General features: G+C 38.6%; 1 protein-coding gene across 1 annotated transcript; it reads right to left on the bottom strand.

Moving 5' to 3' along the window:
- Positions 1-13,191: 13,191 nt before the first annotated feature.
- On the bottom strand, positions 13,192-20,421 carry LOC139719156 (small ribosomal subunit protein eS21-like). The gene is made up of 6 exons (XM_071630589.1): positions 20,383-20,421; positions 20,197-20,262; positions 17,486-17,549; positions 16,273-16,344; positions 15,313-15,368; positions 13,192-13,454 (listed from the first exon to the last, which is right to left on the bottom strand). The coding sequence occupies exons 2-6, from the start codon at positions 20,244-20,246 to the stop codon at positions 13,445-13,447; spliced, it is 252 nt and encodes an 83-aa protein (XP_071486690.1). The 5' UTR covers positions 20,247-20,262; positions 20,383-20,421; the 3' UTR covers positions 13,192-13,444.
- Between the last annotated feature and the right edge of the window lie 2,190 nt (positions 20,422-22,611).

The raw sequence follows: 22,611 nt of genomic DNA, 5'->3' as shown, positions 1-22,611 counted from the left end.
AAGTCTTCCGCTGTTTGAATGCAGGAAATGTCTGTGGCGGTTGGACCTGCCGAAAGTGAAAGTGACATATTATGCAGGCAGGCGAGCGTTACACCCACTGTGGGTCCCTTGCCTGCATCAAGGCCTGTCTCCTCAAGAGACTGTCACGGCTAACGAGCACATCGCCGTAGCTGCAGGTACTCAACGCAACCTTCAGAGTATGTTAATATTTATACCCGGACGGCCATGATATCGATGGATATAGCCGGTCACGTGTGACGGAAAATCAGCTTTGTAATGAAGACATCCTTCTTTCATCCTTGTAATAACCCAGTATTTATCAGGGTTTTTTTTTTATTATTCTTTCCTGGCTTAAAGAAACATGACAGAAAGACCTCATTAATGACAAGAGGAGCCTCAAACATATCAAGGAAGGTAGACATGTTTATGTAAGTAGGGGGAAAATGCCCAAAGGATGTAATCTACTACTAACATACTGAGCTAAACTAGGCTTGGCTTGTCCTCATTCACGAACAACCTGATGCTCACGTACTCTTTTTCTTTTGCATTTTGTTTTTCTTTAAAACCTTGTCAGTGTTTGACACTCATGACATGAGAATGGCGCTGATGTCTTCACTCCCTTCAGAGTCACAGAAAGAAGAAGAGTGAGTCGTTGGAAACTTCGATGGTGGCTTAATGTGTGATTTAAGCGAGTGATAACAGGGCATGTTCAGATATTTGACATTAAGGTTTTTCGATGTGACGGAGATAATTCACTCGAGTATTGATACATTGTCTGATAAGGTTGTTAGTGCCATTTCAACTTTAAAACTGGCAAACTGAACTCACCATTGTCCATCACTCATCTCTCTCTCTCCCCTCTATCTATCTATCTGTCTATCTATCTGTCTGTCTATCTATCTGTCTGTCTATCTATCTGTCGATCTATCTACCGTATATGCCATATATTTAGCAAGTCTGAATTATCACGAATCAGGACTTCCTGACAATTTCGCGAGTGGTTAAATTCGCGATCGTGGAGTACTGCACTGAACGGAGAAATGTATACATGTGTGTCACATTCGTATCGGGATCAGAGTCATTATTTTCACGTCTTTAATTTTGCGAATAGCACCCGACTTGCAAAATTCGTGAAAATAAAAACCTTGGGAAATAGTTGGCGTATACAGTATCTATCTATCTTTTTGTCTATCTATCTATCTGTCTGTTTATCCAGCTATATCTGTATATCTTTCTGTGTATCTGTTTATCTATCTACTGTATGTATCATCTATCTATCTGTCTGTCTATGTATCTATCTATCTATCTATCAATCATTTCTCTCTCTCACACAATCTAGATCTGTTAAATCTGTTTTTGTGTCTGTCAATGCTTGCCACCAATCTTAGTCTCCAGTTGCGTGAGAAATATCACTCTCGTATCTCTTATTGACTTCAGAAACTTTTCGGAGTTCTTTCGAGAGTTTGTGAGAGCGTGTAATCGATACATGCACAGCCTCTCAAAGGCTCATTGTGTGGAGACAATGAAAGTTTAGTGATGCTGCAACCAGAGATGATCTGTCTCTTACACTCTATGTTTGAATACAAAGCATTTAGAAACTTAAGAGGAGTGCCACCATTAGGCTACTGGTAGAGAGCAGCTACTTGACAAAATGAAAACCAATAGCTCTTCCCTTCGTGCGAATAATCGATGCTCTCGTGGTGAAAATATGAAGACGTTTAGTTGATATCTATTCAAGTCATGTGGGGTTTTGTTCTTGATGTTGATTAAAACTGCAAACAACTGGAATCAGAGAGCAAAACAGCTATGAAATCTTAAACTTAGTGTAGTTAAATGTGGAAGTGTCCCACTGTCTTTAGCTGTGTTGTTTTGCCTGTTCGGCACACTGACACATTCATATTTGTTGTTCCATCTTTTACTCTGAAATAGTACCTGAAAGAAATACTTTGGGGTTGTCTTTTGTTTTCATTGTGATCACTGTATTCATGCTTTTAGATGTTCATGCTCATGTGGAGATATTTATTATTCTTTTTTTTATGCCCAAAACTTTTATATGGATATGTGAAAGCTGGTTGTATTGCTTTGAAATTACTGAGCCTTGTTTATAAAACAATAGTACAACAAAAATTGGTCATAGTTTATTCTGTAATGTTGCCACTTCTATGCCAAATATGCAAATGATTTTGAGGAACATGATTTTGTTTTTTAAAGCTACTTGATACATCTACTTGGACATCACACCTGGATTTAGTTGTTTCTTTCAGAAAGGTGATTTTTTTTTTTTTGGTGACATTTTATTTTGAAATGAAATGGCAAAATAATAGCAGCACCAGTTTAGAGTGTGGTATGTAATTGCGTGCTAGCTGTAATGAAATACAGTCAACCTCGCGTACAATTGTAAGTCGAATCTGTTTGGACTAAAGAAATAGCTTCGACTTAGAGAAAATTCGACTTATGAGGGATTAAATTCAATAGCATATAGAGAGGAGGGACTTGAAAAGACCTTCGACTTGAATAGGCGATTATTCGACTTATGCGAGGTTGACTTTTAAGCAAGGTTGACTGTATTGAGCTATTGCATCAAATGTTACCTTCAAGCTCTTGATCGGAGGTAGCACCTGTACCCTCCCATGAAGTTGTGTTGCATGTTGCTTTTCACCCAGTCTGTATTCCTCTAGCAATTTAACCTCACGCTGTTCTCTCCCCTTCTTTCACTTCACACCATTCCTTTACCGTTTGTTGGTTAATTTGTGTGTGTCTGTCTGTGTGTGTGTGTATCCATCATTCTTTCCGCAGAACCTTGTTTCCGCAAAATGTGCAATCACGTTTGACGCTTTCACCATAATGCATAAAAATGCACTTTAGCTGTGTATTGGTTAACTTATTGTCGTATGTTTTACACGTTAGCGTTCGCCATAAAGACCGAATTCCCCTGTGCATGTATTCACTTTGCAGTGATGTAGGAATTGCATTCAGAATTTTAAGTTATCGTAAAACTTGATATTAGGCCAAAGACATAAATCTGTCAAGTTTTTTCTGCCCGTTTTCTTGCTATCACTCTTCTTCTCCCTCCCCCTATTAACCCCTAACATGTCGTAATTGCTGCACTGTTCAGTTCACATTAGAAGTGCGATGGAAGAGGGAGATTTCCAGGGTAGGAGGAGTTAATGCATGTAAAGCTGTAAGGTATAAAGACATCACAGTTAGCAATGTAGAATCTACTGTTAAAGGGACTGTACAGTACTGGTTGAGGTAAGGGATTCATGCTTTGAACATATTCTAAAGTGAGATAATGAGAAACCTCTTATGAAATATAAAAGAGCATGTAATTTTAAGAAGGATTCAATGTTTATTTGATGAAAATTGGTTTTGAAATGGCTGAGATATCCAAAAAAAAGTGATAATAATTAAAGGCGACATGCCACAACTTTATTAGGATCTCTTTGTTTCACCTTGTTTTTGGATATCTCAGCCATTTCAAAACCGATTTTCATCAAATAAACTTTTGATACCTTTTAGAAATGCATGATCTTTGACATCTCATAGAATGGTTTCTGAATATCTCGCAAAATGTTAAAAGCTTAATCCTCACCTCGACCAGAACTGTACACACCCTTTAATTGTCTTGAGGGTTTGCGAAATAGGGTGGTCCACTCTTGTGAATTCAAGTTCATTGTATGTATGGACTTTCCTTTTCCTGTGGATCTTGAACTGTTCTTGTATTAATTGATTCTATACTGAATACATCCTCAACACTGTGAATCAATTTTGCAGGCATGACATATATTTTCAGTACCAGTCACGCCACGGGCAAGCTCATTTATTGTCAACAGCAACTGTTATTATGAAGGTGTGCATGAAATTTATCAAGGCGCTCATTAGCAAGTAATTTACAACTGAATGTTGACCTTGTATGTTAATAATGCATGTGCGGGAATATGCTAAATATGTTATGATGCCATAATTTCCATAGAAACAATGTCAACAATTTGATTGCCAATATTGTTTTGTAGTGTAAACACCACAAGGATTATTTTGACAGATCTATTCTATGCATATGGTTTGTTAAAATGAAGTACATATTGTGCAGATATTTTAAATGATTTTATCCAGTAGGCCTATAGTAAAATTGTTCAACAATGATCCTCCTTGGGAAAGGGACCCCCCCCCCTTCTAAAAAAAGAAACAACACAAAAACAAACAAACAAACATGCAAACAATGGTAATCATTGGCAGGCACTCTTTGTAGATTATAGTCCATCAACATTACAAATTCTCAAAAGGGAACAAGTTCAGTGGTCCTTTTGGACATGGTCTGCGTGCAGATGGCTGTACATTAAAACAGATTTGACCACTACATTTGTACCTCCCTGACCAGTCCTAGTAGGATAAAATAAAGTGGGGTACTGTGCACAGAGAGTATGCTTTGAGTGATGAAATCTTTGTAGCTGAATGAGGTTTGTGTGCACCCTTCAAGATAAAAGTCTTGAAAACCGTCAAATGCTTGGTTCCTTTGCCTTTTCATTTTCACCTCTACGTAGTACAGTGTAGCCAAGTAAGCACTGGCAATGTGAGAGTCAAGTAGTTCCTGTGACAACTGCTTTCATACATATGCAAAGGAACATGCACATGATGCGTTTATAACGACTGTATTGTTCGTGTTTGTGCATTCTTACGACAAAGCACGTTGCTTTGTTCACCTTTGCTGCATCGGATTGACGCAACCCATGTTAGGTAGTGAGTATCACCAATACAGGAATAGCATCACTTGTAATTTCTTCTATGATTCATCAATAGTTTAAAAAAAAAAATGGGCCATTTCCCCTTGCTTGAATAAATCTTGAGTAAATAGGGCTCCCACTAAAATTACTTTACCAACCCGCGTGGCGATGAACCCAAACGGGAAGTTGTTGTGGATATTGCGTGCGCACAGCAACAAGTGCCAAGCAACAACTGCGCAATGGTGGTTTGTGCAATTAGGGGCCCCAACTTGGGTGCTCTCAAGACATAAGGAAAGAGTGTGGATGAATCCACTATCTACGAGGAGGGGTTGGCAGGTTTACAGCAATACATTGTACTTGGGTTGTCCTGTGTTGCACTTCTACCCACATTTCATAGTATTTCTAAAGACTTTCTGTTTATGCCCTCTATTTAGGGTTGGAATTCTAATGGGCAATTCAAAACGAGGGGGAGGGGATGATTTCATGATAATATTCATAACAGCAACCTCCACATATCATATCCAAATAACCAGTAGCAGTACTACTGCTTGCTTGCTTTATTGCAGTCAATTGTCCTGCAAGGTATGAAATGATAAGTTGACCTCTACCCCTTCCCCACCCAGAAGGTGGAAAAAAAAGATAAAATTTCATTTGTCAGGAAAAAAAGAACAAATTGTGTCATTTTTGGTGGCATTTCTTTCCTTCATACAATGTGTATTTTGTCTTGTGTTTCTTACAAGAGTGATTCGCTAGTGTGTGTCGTTTGTCTCTTTGTTTATTGATTACCACACTTTAATGTCGATGTAATCAGATCGTAATGATGAAAATGCTGGGATGTCTGTTGAAGATTATGACCAAAATAATCAGACTTTTCTCAGATTTTTTGTATGTCGAGACCAAAGCGCACTGGGGCTGGAGTCTCTGAGTAAGAGATAAGAACTCTGCAAAATTTGGTCATCTTGAACAGGAATTTACTCTTTGTAAGGGATGCATTAAGGATTTCTTGGGATACCATGGTATGTGAAAAAGAGGTTTGTCGAGGTAGGGTAGGTGATTTATCTATTCAGTAATTTTTGTCGTAGGAATGGGGCTGATATTTTGTCATATTTATTGCAGAATGATGGTGTGAGCACTTGTAGCATAATGTGTACTTTTTCAAAGCAATTATACAGAGTTTCTATGCTGGAAATGTGTAATTTTGAATGTACAATGTAGTACATATACAAGAGTTTAGTGTCTGCGATTTATGTGTAAATAGAGCTACTGCTTTTCTGCTTCCATGTCCATATTGCACATATACAGTATATGATATCTGCAATGTCAATCTTAAAACACAGGTCTGAAAATAGTACAGTTTTAACCATGCTGAAAGTTGTGTATTTGTAGCTGAGCTACTTTGATTGGTAGAGTTTAATGTGTGGTGTGTGTGAGGTGCTCAAAAAGAGTGGCACTGCATTGTAAATGTCCTGGTGCGTGTAGACCCGGAAGTACGGATGGTAACAGTGTTAATAATCCTAGTCCTATGTTTATATCTGTCATGCTGTCAATTCAGAGTTTAAATTAATATATACACTGCATGTCTGCTGCTCTCTCTGTATGGGTGGGGTATGTCTCCATGCAAACATTATCTCCTTTGTACTTCAACTTGCATGTTTCCATCACTGGTAGGGGCTGTAGGATACCTGTATGTGTCGTACATTGTCACGTTACTGGTAGAAGGGCAGTAATTGATTTTAAGGCTAAAAGCATGATGTGATTAATGCCCTTTTGTCAATACACACAATGCAACCAATATACATTTTTGTACGTTACAAATTCGTGCTCTTGCTTTAGAAGTAAAGATGTCACCAGAAGTAAAATACATTGTATGTAGTGCACATAGTAAAAAACAAAACCAAAAACTAAGAACACAAACACATGTACATGAGCATTTTACTGTAAAACAAGGAATGTTGGCTTGCATTTTAATTTTGTGGCAATTCCCATAAATTTAATGCTGCGATTATATGTTTTACAGGATATGAAGCTGCTGTGTAGTTAGTTGTATCCATTGGTAAAAATTGTTGCTCATCATCCAACAAATGGAGTTGGTTATGGTACTTAATCTGTTTTCAGTGGATCGATCCATCCCGTAATTGCACCGGAAATGTCTGAATCCATAAACCCAGTAGGGTGCTAAGTCAGCAGTCAGTAGTCACCCGCATACCGCCCTCTGTTGGTTGGGTTTATCAAACTTCTGGAGCATCCAACCCATGAATTTGGATGGTAGAGCTAATGATGAATGTCCAGATGAAATTTGAATGTCTTCTTGCTCTCACAGTATCTGACAAAAGATATCACTATCTTACAACTGTACTTTTACTTTAATTTACTTTATTTTTTTCATTTTTTTTCAATATCATCTGGAATTGTCATTTTTAAGTATAGTATAATCTTTTGATGACTGACAACTGTAGAATGAATTGCATTCATAAGGTGATGGGTGTTGTACATGATAACATGTCAATGGAAAGAAATAGATTATGGTGCATGTTCACAGTGACATCCAGCTTTGGAATTTGTCTGCGTCATTTTGAAATGAAATTGTAAATAATCCGGAATAATCTACTGAAGCAATGCACTGTCTGTATGCAAAGTTCTGACGTTTAACCTGAAGATGAAAGAAAATTTTTCTGACAAGTAGGGCCTACGGATGGGATTTCACAATGATGAAATTTGTTACGTGTGAGTTTCATGAATCATTACCGTACAGAATGAAATTGTGTCAATGTGTGACGATGGGAAAGTTGGTTGCACCATTGTGTACCTTTCCGAAGATGAACTGTTTGCTTCAGAGCTTTCTATCTATCTATATATGTATATATAAGCCTATGGTCTTGCACAATCTCTCAGTACTTTTGTACAATCTTTGTTATATAATCTGGCTCCCATGTACGGCTGCAGTGGCTGAACACAGAAGTAATAAAAATGCTGGCAACGTTCCATCGAGAGCGACAGATCCGTTGAAGAAATTGTGAGGATACTCTTATTTTTCTGTCTACTGTCATGTTGTGAGTGTGGTGTGGCCTGATGAATATTCTAAAACATAAGCTGCTCGTACAAAATCAATAGCCGGGTTCACACGTACACCAATTAGCGGGATACAAATCTCGAGATTTGCATCGCAATCGTCATCCCAAGTTTTTTGCATGTGTGGACAGAAAAAACCCAAAAATTAGCGGGATAAGCATCGCGATGCTAATTCCAAGAAATCTTGCGCTGGTTCGCCAATTAGCGGGATAGTTGGCCCCACGCTGGTACGTGTGAACGGTCGGGATTACAATCTCGAGTTTTTACATCCCATCATGCAATGCGCACATCACAACAGGGAGGCCTCTGCGAAGAGGTCCTTCACCTCTTTGGAGCACAACAACAACAGCGCGAGAACCACACCACTGACGCGTAAAAGACAATGGACAAAGGTAAGTGCGCGCAGGCAGTGATAGAGAAGGGCGCTGTGTGACCCAGTTTGCAGGCTTTGCTGTTATCTCTATCGGCAATTAGCGGGATAATTCGGTACGTGTGGACGCTCGCCAAATTAGTGGGATACCGATCGCGATCGCTATCCCGCTAATTTGGTACGTGTAGACGCTCGCAAAAAAACTCGGGATGAGCATCACGATCGTCATCCCGCTAATTTGTACGTGTGAACCCGGCTATTATCTGGGCCCCATTTCATAAAAGATGTTAGGATAGCAACTTTTGCTGGAATGGCAGCTTCCCATAGCAACAGCCAATCAGGAAGCTGGATTCTTGTTGTTACCATGACAATTGCCACTCTAGCAAGAGTTGCTATCATAGCAACTTTTTATAGAATTGGGCCCAGATCCGTATTATTTTCATTTTTGTTTCTGTCAAAGCTAAAGCCATGAAAGATTTAAGACCCTGATGCAATGACATCGTTGGTCCACTGCATCAATATGCACCCTGATGTATTAAACATTGGGTATCTTTGCAAGGTTAAAGATGAACCAAATACACAAACATGGCAAATGCAGCAGTATTTCGGTGCTTTACATGTTCCGTTTTGTTATGCAGGGTACACTTAAAATGGGATGGCTAAGGCAAAATGGCCATCTCTGGTCGTGGAAGAGTCATGTCAGTGTGACCTGTGTTGACCTGGGACAACTCAGTTCAATTCAATTCAAATTTGATTTGATTTTTCAAAAAGAACATAGACATTTCACCTTTTTTTTTTGGTAACAGAGAATAAGGTTTTGTAAGCAAATCAAAGTAAACTGAGAAGAGTATGAAATAATTGTGGAAGCTTGTAATAATATGTTGTCAGGAGAACTGAAGTGATAAAGATGAAATAACACTATTAAACTATGCTGTAGTAAATTACAGGGGAGCCTCTTTATAACAAGGACCTAAAAACAAAGACGATCACCTTGTTAAGTCAGGTTTCTCACTACATCAGTGTTCAAAAACAAGGAAATATAAAAGAGTTAGGACCTGCAAAGTCACCTTGGTGAAAGAGGGATTTGTAATGTCCGACTTCTTTGTAACATGGTTCCACTGTACTGTATCAAGAGGCCATTGCTTTCTATTTATGAACACCCCACTTCATGTGAAACTGATTGAAGAGATACACTTGTAACTTGTTAAAGCTGAACAGGCTTGCCAAACACAAACTCAAGTTATCAATATGGTAGTACTCCTCAAGCTAGTTGTACTGAATAACATGCATTCTTGACATTTTTATTGCCACTGATTGATAAATTCCTCAATATCAATGTAGATAAGCACCTAATTAATCAGTGTTCAGTTGTAGCCATGATAAAAAAATCACGGGTTACATACAATATGACTGTACTTGGGCATAAGACGTTTGTCCAGTGATCAGGGGGTCATAGGTTTGAATCCTGCCCGAGTATGTTGCCCATGATTTTTTTATCATGGCTACTGCCAAACTCTGATTAAATTGACGCTTATTTACGTTAATGTAGGGCAATTTGTCAATCAGTTACAGTAAAAACAAACAAAACAACTTGACGCAAGAATTTCATAAATTTGAATTCCTTACATTTTCTTGTACAGTGTGCATGTATTTCTCTCAGCATTCATAAAATGCAGGGAGGGCTGGGTAAAGAAGGCTAAGAACTTTAAAGAGAAAGAGAAATCGAAGTAGGATTTGCTGGAGTTTAAAAACACTGTTTGTTTTTTTTATCTCACAGATTAAAGAGAAACCAAAAAATAAAGGAAAAAAAAAAACAAATGGGAAATACTAAAAACCAGTTTACTTTAATAGACAGGCAGTATTCCAAATACTTTCTTTATCCATTTTCTCTCATCTTTCTTAATAGATAATTTTTATCTGCCTTTCTCTGCTCCATGACCATTTTATTCATGATGGATAACAGCACATTACACATGTCATGAATTTATTAAAATATCATCAAAACAATAGCTGGTGAAATATAGGACAATACTGCAATAGCTGCTGAAAGAAATATATGCATACAACCACGAGATGGCGCTAGTCCCTCATACTACACAGAGCCTTCTATTACATTGGCTCTGGTCTGGTACTACACAGTAGGCCTAGAACACACATTGTCGTCTTTTCATACTGGTCTGAAATGAGCACACAGTCCACACACAACACAATCAGTGATGGTACACAATAGACAGCTTACATCCAATCTTCATGCACATTCACCACTAGATGGCGCTAGTCCGTACTAGACAGTTATGACACATCTAATCTTTAAAACTAGTCTGAAAATGTGCCTGCAGTCCCAGAGTATACAATCAATAATCATTCATTTTAATGCACACAAACAACAATAAACAAACACACAAAAACATATATGCATAAATCCAAATGACAACACAAGGTGCTTGCAGAAACACTTTTGAGGGCTTCTTTTTTTTTTTAAGTGGAAGGTGTTACACAAACCCTGATGAGAGGGCAGGTACATGGCTTTCTTCTGGAAGTTTCTTCACCATGACCTTGGATCTTTCTCTTTTTTGTTTTTCTGCATCTCTCAGAATATGACAGTGATCTAACATCAAACACCATCTTGGCCGCTTGCCTCTAAACTGGTAAAATGCACTCCTGTTACAATGAAAAGAAGCTCTTGTACATTTGTAATACAATAAGTAAATCCCCATTAAAATTTTATTCTATAACGTGAACGTTATATCTTTCACATTCAATTTTGTGTGTCAATGTCTATGTGTGTGTGTGTGTGTGTGTGTGTGTTGCAATAACCTAAAAGGGGGGGGGGGGGTTTACAACAGTGTATATTGCATACTTTCATGCACAAGCCAATAGGATACTTATGAGTGGATGACATCATCTTCGCTGATTTCCGTATGTGGTTGGAACCAGCATCACTTACCCTGGTATTTGATGAAAGTATGAAATATTTGGTGTATCAACTTCAGAACTTTTCAAAATTTTGAGTCGAGACTATTAGAACTTCTACCATTCCGTTTATCTGATTTCATGTCTTTTCCTAAATCTATTTCTCTGACTCAAATTTAAATGGTGTGAATATTACTTTCAAGGGATTGGTCAAACAGCTTGGACTGCGCTGGACACTGCAAGTGTAGACTATGCATGCATTCAAGCGTTCTCCCAAAGTACAATGTATACCATACATGTACCGTACTAAACCAAACCAAATATGGACCACTTCCCAATTGTGCTCTAAAATCGTACCAAAACCGTTCCAGAAGCTGGCATATGAAGAATGTGCATAACAAGCACACGTCATACAGAGCACTCCCGTTACAACGAACACGGTTATAACAAAATTTCGTTATAACGAAGTAAAACTTCTGGTCCCAAAATTATCACCATTAAAGTCAATGGTACGAAATTCGCTTATAACGAACACGGTTATAGCAAAATTTTCGTTATAACGAAGTCTTTTCCGAGCACCACCGACGAAGAAAAACAGAAGAAATGTGCTCCGTTGTAACGAAATGCGGATCGCTTTCGAAAATATGTAGCGGAACAAGGCATTTACAGCGTCTTTGCATGGGCGAACGCGTCACATAACTGTGTGTTCGCTTGGTGTGTCACGCAGTTTCCGAGGGGAACTTGCATTATTGTAATACAATAATCTGAAATTGATTAACTATTTGTTTTATTGTTCACATAGCTTTCCAGTGTATGACAAGTATTCAACAAACAGAATATCATATATGCGTGGCTTCCTTGTTTTCGTTATATTGTATTTGTTCGGTTATAACGAAAGAAAACTGCCGGTCCCGACCATTTCGTTACAACGGGAGTGCACTGTAATGCAGAGTTAATTCTCTGAGTTCAGGACATCTGTAAGGAGCTTAAGCGCACCAGGTGAATGATCCTGTTGCTACAAATGTGACCCCCTCTAAAATCATGAGGTACTCCACAGAGCGCTTGACCGCTCCAAATCTGGCATGGTATGGTACACATTGGATTGGTTCACTTTGGTTAGATTTTGAGCACTTGAACAAGGCCTATCTTACCTACAGCTTGACCTAAATAATTAGCACAGCATTTAAAGATAATATAAAGTTTTGGTTCCTCAAAAGTTTCCCTGAGTTTCCTTGTCTTAGTTTGTGTTTCAGGTTAAAGTACCTTTCATATAACTAACACTGTGAGACTTACTCGCCCCAAAGTGCTCTCATGTCTTAGTAATCATGCAATAATGGTTTCGTACCACAGCAGAGCGGGCTCTGAAAAATTCGAACGAGGCGGTAGTTTGACTCGACGCGGTACCGCGACAATCGATATACACGTATTGTACGAAACCATTACTGCATGATTACTAAGACATGAGAGCACTTTGGGGCAAGTAAGTCTCACAGTGTTAGTTATATGAAAGGTACTTTAACCTGAAACACAAACTAAGACAAGAAAACTCTGGGAAACTTTTGAGGTACCAAAACTTTATACATTGTATTATCTTTAATATCTTAGGACTTCAAAAACTACAGAGTGTCTCTGGTTCATTGTATGGCAGGTATCCAACATACCACTACGGAGATAATTTGGAAGTATCCAGTATTAATGGAAATATAAAAGTGCACACATACAAACATAAATACTTACATTCATATATACATACACACACACACACACACACACACACACACATACAAGCACACGTACACACACACACACACAAATTGGTGTGCAACTACCGGTAACTGGCATACAATGGACTCCCGTTATAACGAAGTCCTACGGACCAGCAGTTTTCTTTCGTTATATTGAAATTTCATTATAACCGAACAAATAAACAATAAAAATACATAGATTGGATAAAGTTGCGGCCTGAAATTTTACTTCTTCGTTGTAACCAGAATTTTGTTATAACTGTGTTCGTTATAATGGGAGTGCACTGTATACATGTATGTCAAAATTTGAAACTCTATCTCAGTTATCCAAACAAAATGACTCCTTGATTGAAGAGAAATAATCAGCTTCAGATTTACATTTTTTTAGAGGAGGATCATTTATTATTCAACATAGCCACACTTATTGTAGATGAACACCACACAGATAGATCCAACAGGCGATGACAATGTCCTACGCAGTTCATATCATGCTGCTGTACGAGTGTGTAAGAGTGTCCAAGCAAAGTTCATCAATTTGCTCTCATTCTTGTAGGGTCCTTGCAAAGGTTCCTCCATGGCGTCTGTTGAAGAACAAGTGATCCCCTCTGCAGACCTGACGGCATCCCTCAGAAGTTGCTATGGAGACAAAGGAGGAATGCATCACTTGACAGTTCAATCCAAGCATAACGTTTTGAGATAATTATCAAAGTACTGTACATGTATACGCCATATATTTCCTGAGGCATCTATTTTCGCTAAATTGCGGGTCAAGTGCCATTTGGGAATTTTAAAATTGCGCAAAAATATTAACTCTGGTCCCAACATGAATGCGACCTGCACGCATACATTTCTTCGTTTATAATTCCGCTCCACAATCGCAAATTTGACCATTCACAAAAATGTCCAGCAGTCCGATTCACGAAAACTTAGACTCACTAAATATATGGCCTATACAGTATTTTCTCTGCATTTCTACCAAAGCAAATGAAACAAGGGATTTGAGAAAAACAAAAACATAACATGGGCAAACTACTACGATCAGAATGAATTCTGCATTTGTAAATTCACCTGTAACCAGCAAAATGGCAGTCTAAACTTTTGGGGCGTAACATTTATAGAGTAATTATCATGGACTGGATACTAACAGCATTAGCAAAATCAAAATTTTTTATGAGTTTTCTACATGAGCAGAGTTCAAACTTGATACAACATTGTACCTCACAAAGAGCTATTTCTAACCCTGCAAAAACATAATTTGTGTAAAGGTGTTCTAGACTCTTTTATAACAAAGCTCACTATGACAAAGTATTTTGTTTCACCCAAGTTTTAATTCTTCTGCATTCTGTTGCTTTAATAGTAGTATGACAATTGATGACTCAAATGAGTTTGTGAATATGAGAATCCGCTCTACTTAGGACTTGCATTGAAAATGTGAAACATAAAACATTTTAAACCTTTAGACACTCTGTCATCATTGCAAAGCTGTGTATCATATGAACAGTCATAAAAACATGCCATAAGTTGGCGTCAACAGACTAAATTCTGATTTTTAATTGTGTTGTGTTTCTTTTGTCTTCCCACGACAGTCCTGCTCGACACATTTTACATCAATTTATTAGAGTAAGAAGGGTCATCTTTTCAATGTTTACTGTTAAAGGACAAGTTCACCTTCATAAACATAAGGATTGAGAGAATGTAGCAATATTAGTAGAACACATCATTGAAAGTTTGAGGAAAATCAGACAATCCGTTCAAAAGTTATGAATTTTTGAAGTTTTTGTGCAGTACCCGCTGGATGAGAAGACTACTGCAGTGTATGAATAACTTAGATGTCACATGCGTACAACAATATAAGGAAAATATAAAGAGAATTTCACAAAATTCCATCTTTTAAAAAAAGAACACATTCCCCTGACTCGTTACCGATAAATGTTATGGGTAATATTATTCCCCCTGCCTTTAGAAAGAGGCAAGTCAATTGCTCTTTTATTATGCGGAAAAAGTGAAAATATGTTGAATTTTCTTTTATATTTTCTTTATACTGTTGTACGCATATGACTCACAAGCTGTAGTAGTCTCCTCATCCAGCGGTTCCAACACAAAAATTTAAAAAATTCATAACTTTTGCATCGATTGTCCAATTTTCCTCAAACTTTCACTGATGTGTTCTACTAATATTGTTGCATTTTCTCAATCCTTATGTTTATGAAGGTGAACTTGTCCTTTAAAGCTCTTATTTTCGTGAAGTTTTAATTTTTCCAAATTTTGGTATAATTGTTGGTCCTTGAATTTATCCCCACATGAAAACATCACAAAGTGACAGGCCTTAGTGCACTTACAATAGCCTTGATGTCAAACCACAGAACCAACATCTCGCAAAAATGTCTGTGACGTCCTCATATGCAAAAATACATGTATGCCATAATAACAGCTTTAACAGTAACTTTCTACTGGATGGCACTTCAGTGCTGCCTGCACTGCACTACTATCTCACCTTGCGATGTATCCGTCTCTTTGTGACAACCTGATGAGACTGTCATCTGACTCACCCTGAAATTATGATAATAATAGTAATGAGAGTTATGCAAACATTATACAGCAGAGGACATGGAAACACAAGTACCTGTACTATATGTTTGACCTGAGAATTCATTTGTACAGGACTTTTGTTACAAAGAACACCGATGTAGACACATTTTGTTGTGATTAACAAAAATAATCTTTGTTTGAGCGCACAGTTGACTTTTTTTTTTTAGTCTTCTGTTCTTTAAACTCTGATATCACAAAATTACGAGGTGACTCACATGGTGCAAAGCAGTTTGGTCACTACAAGAGTCCACTGTGCTGTGTATGTGTGAAGAATCTTGAATTAACGAGCAAATGGAACATTCCAGTTGAATTGCACTACACTAGTGAAGGGTTGACTAACAGTACAAATAATAAAATAACTCAACACTCCAATTCTGTTTTCTGTTCAACACTCTGTTTGTTTGTTTGTTTTTTTCAGATCCATAGCAGAAGTGATAATCAATACACCTATTTTCACTAAAAACATAGTGATTGCAGCATTACACTCTCAGAGAATGGAGGGTTCCAGCAATGAAGAAGAATACTCCTGTCTTTACTGAAACAATGTCACTGTTCTCTTCAGTGCATCTGTGACTCAACATGCAAACACAACTTGTGTGTTGAAAGTTAAATCAGGATGAAATTCCACTTTTTATTCCCTCTCTCTCTTCCCTTGCCTATTTCCTTGGGTATATCAAGCCTCGTGCCCATTCTCACTGGCTTTTGGGAAGGAGAGCTAACCTCATCAATAGCCGTAAATTATCCGGCACCACAGTTTGACGGGGTTAGCCATGATAAGTGGTGCAATGTATGCATGTGAGGAAAGGGCCAAGGAAAATCGAGGGCTATGAAAGAGCAGAAATTAAAGGGCTAATAGATAACATACCATTCCACGGATGGCTCCACAGATGGCGTAGGTCTTGAAGTTGCGTGTGTAGATACCAGTTTGTGGGTCGACCTACAGGAAATGGTAAATTTGCACTGGTGAGCACAACCTGTATGGCACATAAAGTAGCAGAAATTACTTTTCATAGTCCTGATCACTTACACTGACATTAAAAGGTCATGCCAATGGGATAAGTGCTACATTTCAATGAAAGTTGCTTGGCAAACTGCAAGTGGGTATTTGTGACCAAGCATGAAGTTTGTTGTCACAGTCTGAAATGACAACAATCACTGCACTAAAAATCCTCATTTGTCATGTCTTCCACTCCTGAAATGTGCAGCTAGCAAGCTAGCTAAACCGTTGTTTATGTCACAGCTCTTGTTGCAAATGGCAAACTGCAAAGCCAATTGTGTATGTACATTTACTGGTACACTGGCAAAACCTCTTGCAATCTTGAATCTTTGCAAGTCTACTGATGTTTGCAAAATGAACAGCAGGCTAAAATATTGCCTCCCATATCAAACACAATACAATGTGCATCAATTCAGAGTAGGGAATTCAATTGGCAAACATTGTTTCTTAAAAAATAGATCACACTGACATTCCACTACTGTGGTTCTTGATCATGATTTTGAATTTACAATGTAACCACTCATGAAACTGTTTCACAAGTCCTGATTTGCAATAAAATAAAATACTATACCTACGAAGTTTATGGAATATAACAGCTTACACAGATGATAAGGTGGACACCAACAGGGTTCTATTTAGTGTGTCCCTTTGAATATAAGAACTGTGCATAACAGTGACTTTGCACTGTGCACATGTACATTTTATATTCATAAAATACTACACAATCACGTTCTCATGAACACACCTAAAGAGTACATACTGTACCATCAAAATACAACATAACAGCATGGTGGTGGGGGGAGGGGTGTTACACCCTGGGACCATACCAACTTGGACAAGCACTACATATGAGCATGTGCTCAGTTGTTAGATTGAGAGGTGTTTTTTTTTCTTCAAAGCAACAATAGCAAGTACATGTAGATCTGTGACGCTACTAATGTTCACAACGTGCCTCCTTCCGTGTACGGGAAGCGTCTCGTGCTTGTGCAGAACATCTTTTTCCTAGTACACAAGCAGCAGTGTCATACATTAGGGGCATAGATCTAAAGCTCACTAATGACACCAAGATCAGCCAGCTTACCTCTGCTACATTGATCTGGATGGACGCATGGTCCTTCGCACTGATGATGCGGTTACTCTGCGAACTGTAACAAACAGAAAGAATACACTTGATGAGCAATGAAGGGTGCTACAAACCTACTACCCAGGGCAACCTTTAAAACTCGCTGTCGGGAAAGTAAACAGGAATGGACAACACCTGTCTGTTCAGGTTCATGGGGTCCTCAAGCCACCCTATAAATAAGATTTCCTTCATAAGCTGGTAGCCTATACAGTAATACTGGAGAGGCCTTTTCCTCAGAATAAAACTGGAAACTTATATATGATGGAGGAAACAAGACTTCAGATTTCCAGTGAATTAATACTGACCCCCTTCCCCCACCCCCCTTAAAAAAAAAAAAATCCAACACATACAGTGTATTCTTGGTACAAAAGGCAGCGCTACTGCAGTCCAACCTGTCCCTGTCTGATCCCCCCCCCCCCCCCGTCACATCGGACGCCTAAATTTGGCAATTCCTGAAAAGTTACTGGCCTGACGGTGATTTTTACCAATCTTGGACTATTGTATTGGACCAGCACCAGTGTTAAGTGTTGCAAAAGGGAAGCAAGTGCATTAATTATTGAATGACATGGTGTCAGTTTTTCATTAATGACAAACAAATCAAAAACTCTGGGGTGTAGTTAGATCTACTAAGTTACAGTAAAATTTCGTACACGATGGTCAGAGGTATAATCCTTCAACCATACATTATTTACAAAATGTTGTGACATTTGCAAAAGGATAGAACAAACTAGTGTACTGTACTGGGCTGGCTACTGCGTACAACCTTAAGTTTTACAGTGAATGGCGGTCGACCGCAGTCCTAATACAGCCACACAGGGTAAGGGAAACTTGCCGAAACTTTCACAAATTATGTTTACAAAGAAAATGAAATTGCTCGAATAAAACGTATGCAAAAATCGTTTCAGTATTTACGGATGTGCGTCAAATGTACCAAGAATGTCCGTCAAAAAAGTGACCGAGGTGTGCGTCACTTTCGTGAAGTCTGTCAAAAAAAGTGACTGTGGTGTGTGTCACTTTCAGCATTTTGTCCGTCAAAAAAGTGACTGAGGGGTGCGTCAAAAACTCAAAAAATGACCATGACGCACCCATGTCCTGGGGTAGTGGGCCGTGGGGTGCGTCATCGTCATTGACAAGTGCATTATCATTAACGATGCCATGGAAGGAGGTAGACTTACAACTCTTTCCAAAATTCCCCATCCCGAAAAGTGGGCGAAACATCTTCCAGTAAATTATATCCTAAATTTGGCAATTGTGCACTTTACGGCCCTATATTGTCGGTGCGAGATTTTACCCTAATCGAGCAGTGCATGCGAATTCGAGTACCTATCAGGCACCGCAGGTTCGACAGCGAGTCTTCCGGCGGCACTAGCACTGTACTAGTACTGTGTATGCATGTGTACATATTATGTATGAGATTTCTCGATGGGACACAGTGTGTGTGTGAATGTGTCAACGTGTGTGTACCTGTGTGTGTGTGTGCCACCGAACTGTGGTGTGTGCGTGATGAAAGCACTTACGGTACGCCACATGGTTGCTCTATAAACGCCTTTCGCTGCGAGGCGCGGCGTGATCGAGGGCGAGCAGAGATCCCCGCAGACAAACAGAAGGTGCTGTGCATTGGCACACAACGGAACGCAACGGTAAACTTCTGTGCTACAATCATGATTTAAAATAAATGAATTCTGCGTTATATCTTAAACAGGAGATCACTTATTAACCTATTTCAGAGGACATATGTCCACTCGCGGCCTTGGCGAAATTATTCTATGAAATTACAATGAAAAAACCCCAAATCTTATCCTGATTTGTCAGTCTGTTAGTGTTTATTTCGTCCAGGCCTCCAATACCGTTCCCCGAGCCCAACCAGACGCCGTGCGAAGTGTGTATGGCTACTGATTTACGGGCAGCCATTACATGGACACACACACACACTCACACACACACAAGCCTCGCCAGCGTGGTTGGTTCATGCTGTGTTCGATGTGTCCGCTCCGCAGAAGCGCAGTGAGTGAGGCGGGCTTTTAGTGACCTTATCACTTGTCAAACGGCGTTCCATACAGCAAGAAAAGTTCGCCAGCTGCTCAGTGCGTGGTGGTTCACGGGATATATTATCACCTTGGCATACGGCGAATAAGGTACCGATAATATAGGGCCGTAAAGTGCACAATTGCCCTAAATTTCATTCGGCCCTACTGTCAAAAAACTGCTTCACTAACGCTGTCTGTGTAGATTCTGGTCTGTCTTATTAATAATAATGAGCAGCTCAGCCTCACTCAGTGTTTCAAAACAACAAATGTCACACACTGCACTGTGACACAGATTTGGGAAAGTACGATTAAAATCAGTGAATTGGAATTAACTATAATTCAAGGGACATGCATAGTGGTACATGTGAAAGCATGTTTGTTTGTTTCTTTGTTTGTTTTTCAGAGCCCGTCTTTCTAAATTCTATCCTACACAGTGCTACACTGCACTGTACTGCTGCTGGCTGTTGCACACACCGTCCCGCGATCCCGCAGGCCGCAGCTAAGACTGGGCAGCATACTGTAAATGGACCATAGCAGCACAGCAGCCTCACACACTCGCAGCACACATGTCGTACTCTCGTACCAGTATGCAGTTACCCATGCCATGCCATGCCTTCCTATGGTCAACGTTTATCAACTCACCACTTTCGCGGAGTGTACATATCAACGTATTCTCCGGCTTCGTTCTGCATCTTGATGATTATGAATCTGCAAAAAGATTAAGAAAATATTGACATCACTCACTATTTATCCATTTCCAGTGAGTTTTCACGGGAAGGCAGCACACAAATCATAAAAATACGGTAACTAAATTCGCTACGGTCTTACCTGCTCGACGGACAGAAAAGGAAAAGACCGTGGACGAGCCTGAATTAGCACAGTGTGAACTCTACACCACAGTGCTCTACATACACTGACCAGTGCTCTACGGTGTTACGGTGCTCTCTACACCAGTTCTCTACACTGCACTGCGCGTGAACATGATGCTGGTAGTTCGGATTACCAGTACACTGGACTAGCAAGTACGTGTACATACTTTAATTCTGAGAATCTCTTTGGTTGAACAAGTGCAGCAGCCTCTGCTGTGTTACTGATATCATCATCCAAACGAGTTTATACATGATTGTATCACTAACTTAAGTTGAGATAAAGCTGCTAAAAAACAGAAAACAACAAGAAAATATGGGATATTTTATATCATAGCTTCAAAAGTAATATTCCTTGTTAATATTTCTTTATTGAAATATCACTCTTAATGGTTTTGCTTTGTTCTAGGACTCGCGTTAACAAAATTTGAGACGCTAAGCCTAATTTCTTTCTTTCATTCATTCATTCATTCATTCATTCATTCATTCATTTTTTCCATTTCTAACAGAAACATATTATGAATATTTTACAGAAATTGAATACATAAATTATATCACAATATAGGCCTACAATAAAAGTTTTTGTGATCGGTCCTCATAAAATAGGGCCTATTACAGGCCTTTAGGCCTACATTTTCTGTAAGTTTCCTCTTGAAGAAAAAAAAAACCATAAAATTGTTCGGAGCCTACAAGTCGTAATGTGGAGGAAACCGTTTTCAATAAGCAAATACTAGTAGCTTGATTGGGACAACGGCCTCTAGGTCCTAAACATTACGACTTAGTAGGCTCCTAACAATTTTGTTGTTGTTTTTTTTTCAAGAGGAAACTTACAGAAAATGTAGGCCTAAAGGCCTATAATAGGCCCTATTTTATGAAGACCGATCACAAAAACTTTTATTGTAGGCCTATATTGTATTGTGATATAATTTATGTATTCAATTTCTGTAAAATATTCAAAATAGGCCTATGTTTCTGTTAGAAATGGAAAAAATGAATGAATGAATGAATGAATGAATGGTTTCGCTTTGTTCTAGATGGACTTATCGGTTTTTGCGAACAAACTCTTCACTTAAAGATATGCCATGATATATAATTATTCACATGATGTTTTGGCATGAGAACTCTTGTCTATATTATTTTCACGACTTGTGAATATGTTCGATATTGTCATACTTATTTTACTTTTTTTTACATGTGGAGAAGTAAAACTTACCAAAACTTAGGCCTAGTTATATATTGTTGATCCTCCCATGAAGTAATGCTCTTAACCGTCCAAATTCCAATAATACTCGGAGTATCAAGTGTCTCTACAGCACGTAGGGATTGTACAACATTTCTTTTTTTTTGTTGCTTTTTTTTAACCTCATATGTGGAAAAATGCCATGATCGACACATGGCGTATAATTAAACTGGCGATGGATCTCATGCCCATAAGCCAGCACGGGGTTCCACTTTGAGCATGAGCATTTTCTGCACATGTATGTATTTTCCCACAGGCATGAAAGTACTTGGTAAACAACTTTATGCTTTCTTTTAGATGTAATATTCAAACGAAATTAAAAAGACAGCATCAGACATAGCTTTAAAGTGTATGATGAGTATTCAACATACACCATAACTAATACACGAGTAGTTTGCTTGTTTTTCATTTTCCGTATACTGTATTTGTTCGGTTATAACGAAATTTCGTTATACGAAAGAAAACTGCCGGTCCCGGGCATTTCGTTATAACGGGAGTGCACTGTATATCATTCCCTCCAGTACAAGGGACTTAACAAAGCCTAAAGAAAAATAATGAAGATAATCCACTGTGTCGATGGTGAGTAATTTTATCCCATGCATGCAGCCTATTCATTATAAGTGCATTTGCCTTTCTATTGAAAAACTAACAGTATTCCTGCGAGGATATTATTGCTATAATCTAGTAGGAGACATGCAAAGGTTTTTGTTTCATCCATTTTATTATTGTTCATTATTTCATCCGAATCGCATTGCTCAAGAATAGGTACGTATTAGAATCAAAACCTAGAAACATACAACCACATAATTTACCATGCTTTCACAGTTTCAAATACAGTATACTTGTACTCATCAAGACACATTTTGACAACTCTTTCTCTTTTTTTAAATCTCAAAATATCATTGGCAAATATCAAGCTAAAGATCAAAATCAATCACAATGAAGAGGGCA

The sequence above is a fragment of the Diadema antillarum genome, unplaced genomic scaffold (assembly GCF_040938485.1).
Source record: "Diadema antillarum isolate AM-2024a unplaced genomic scaffold, OU_Dant_1.0 scf00000106, whole genome shotgun sequence".
In the NCBI taxonomy this organism is placed as follows: domain Eukaryota; kingdom Metazoa; phylum Echinodermata; class Echinoidea; order Diadematoida; family Diadematidae; genus Diadema; species Diadema antillarum.
This window is presented reverse-complemented; position numbering and strand designations above follow the sequence as displayed.

Excerpts from the sequence above, each read along its gene's own strand:
- LOC139719156 (XM_071630589.1), bottom strand. The coding sequence starts at position 20,246 with ATGCAGAACGAAGCCGGAGAATACGTTGATATGTACACTCCGCGAAAG. Across the intron at positions 17,550-20,196 it reads ATGTACACTCCGCGAAAGTG|TTCGCAGAGTAACCGCATCA; the intron begins GTGAGTTGATAA and ends TGTTTGTTACAG. Across the intron at positions 15,369-16,272 it reads GTGGAGCCATCCGTGGAATG|GGTGAGTCAGATGACAGTCT; the intron begins GTATGTTATCTA and ends TCATAATTTCAG.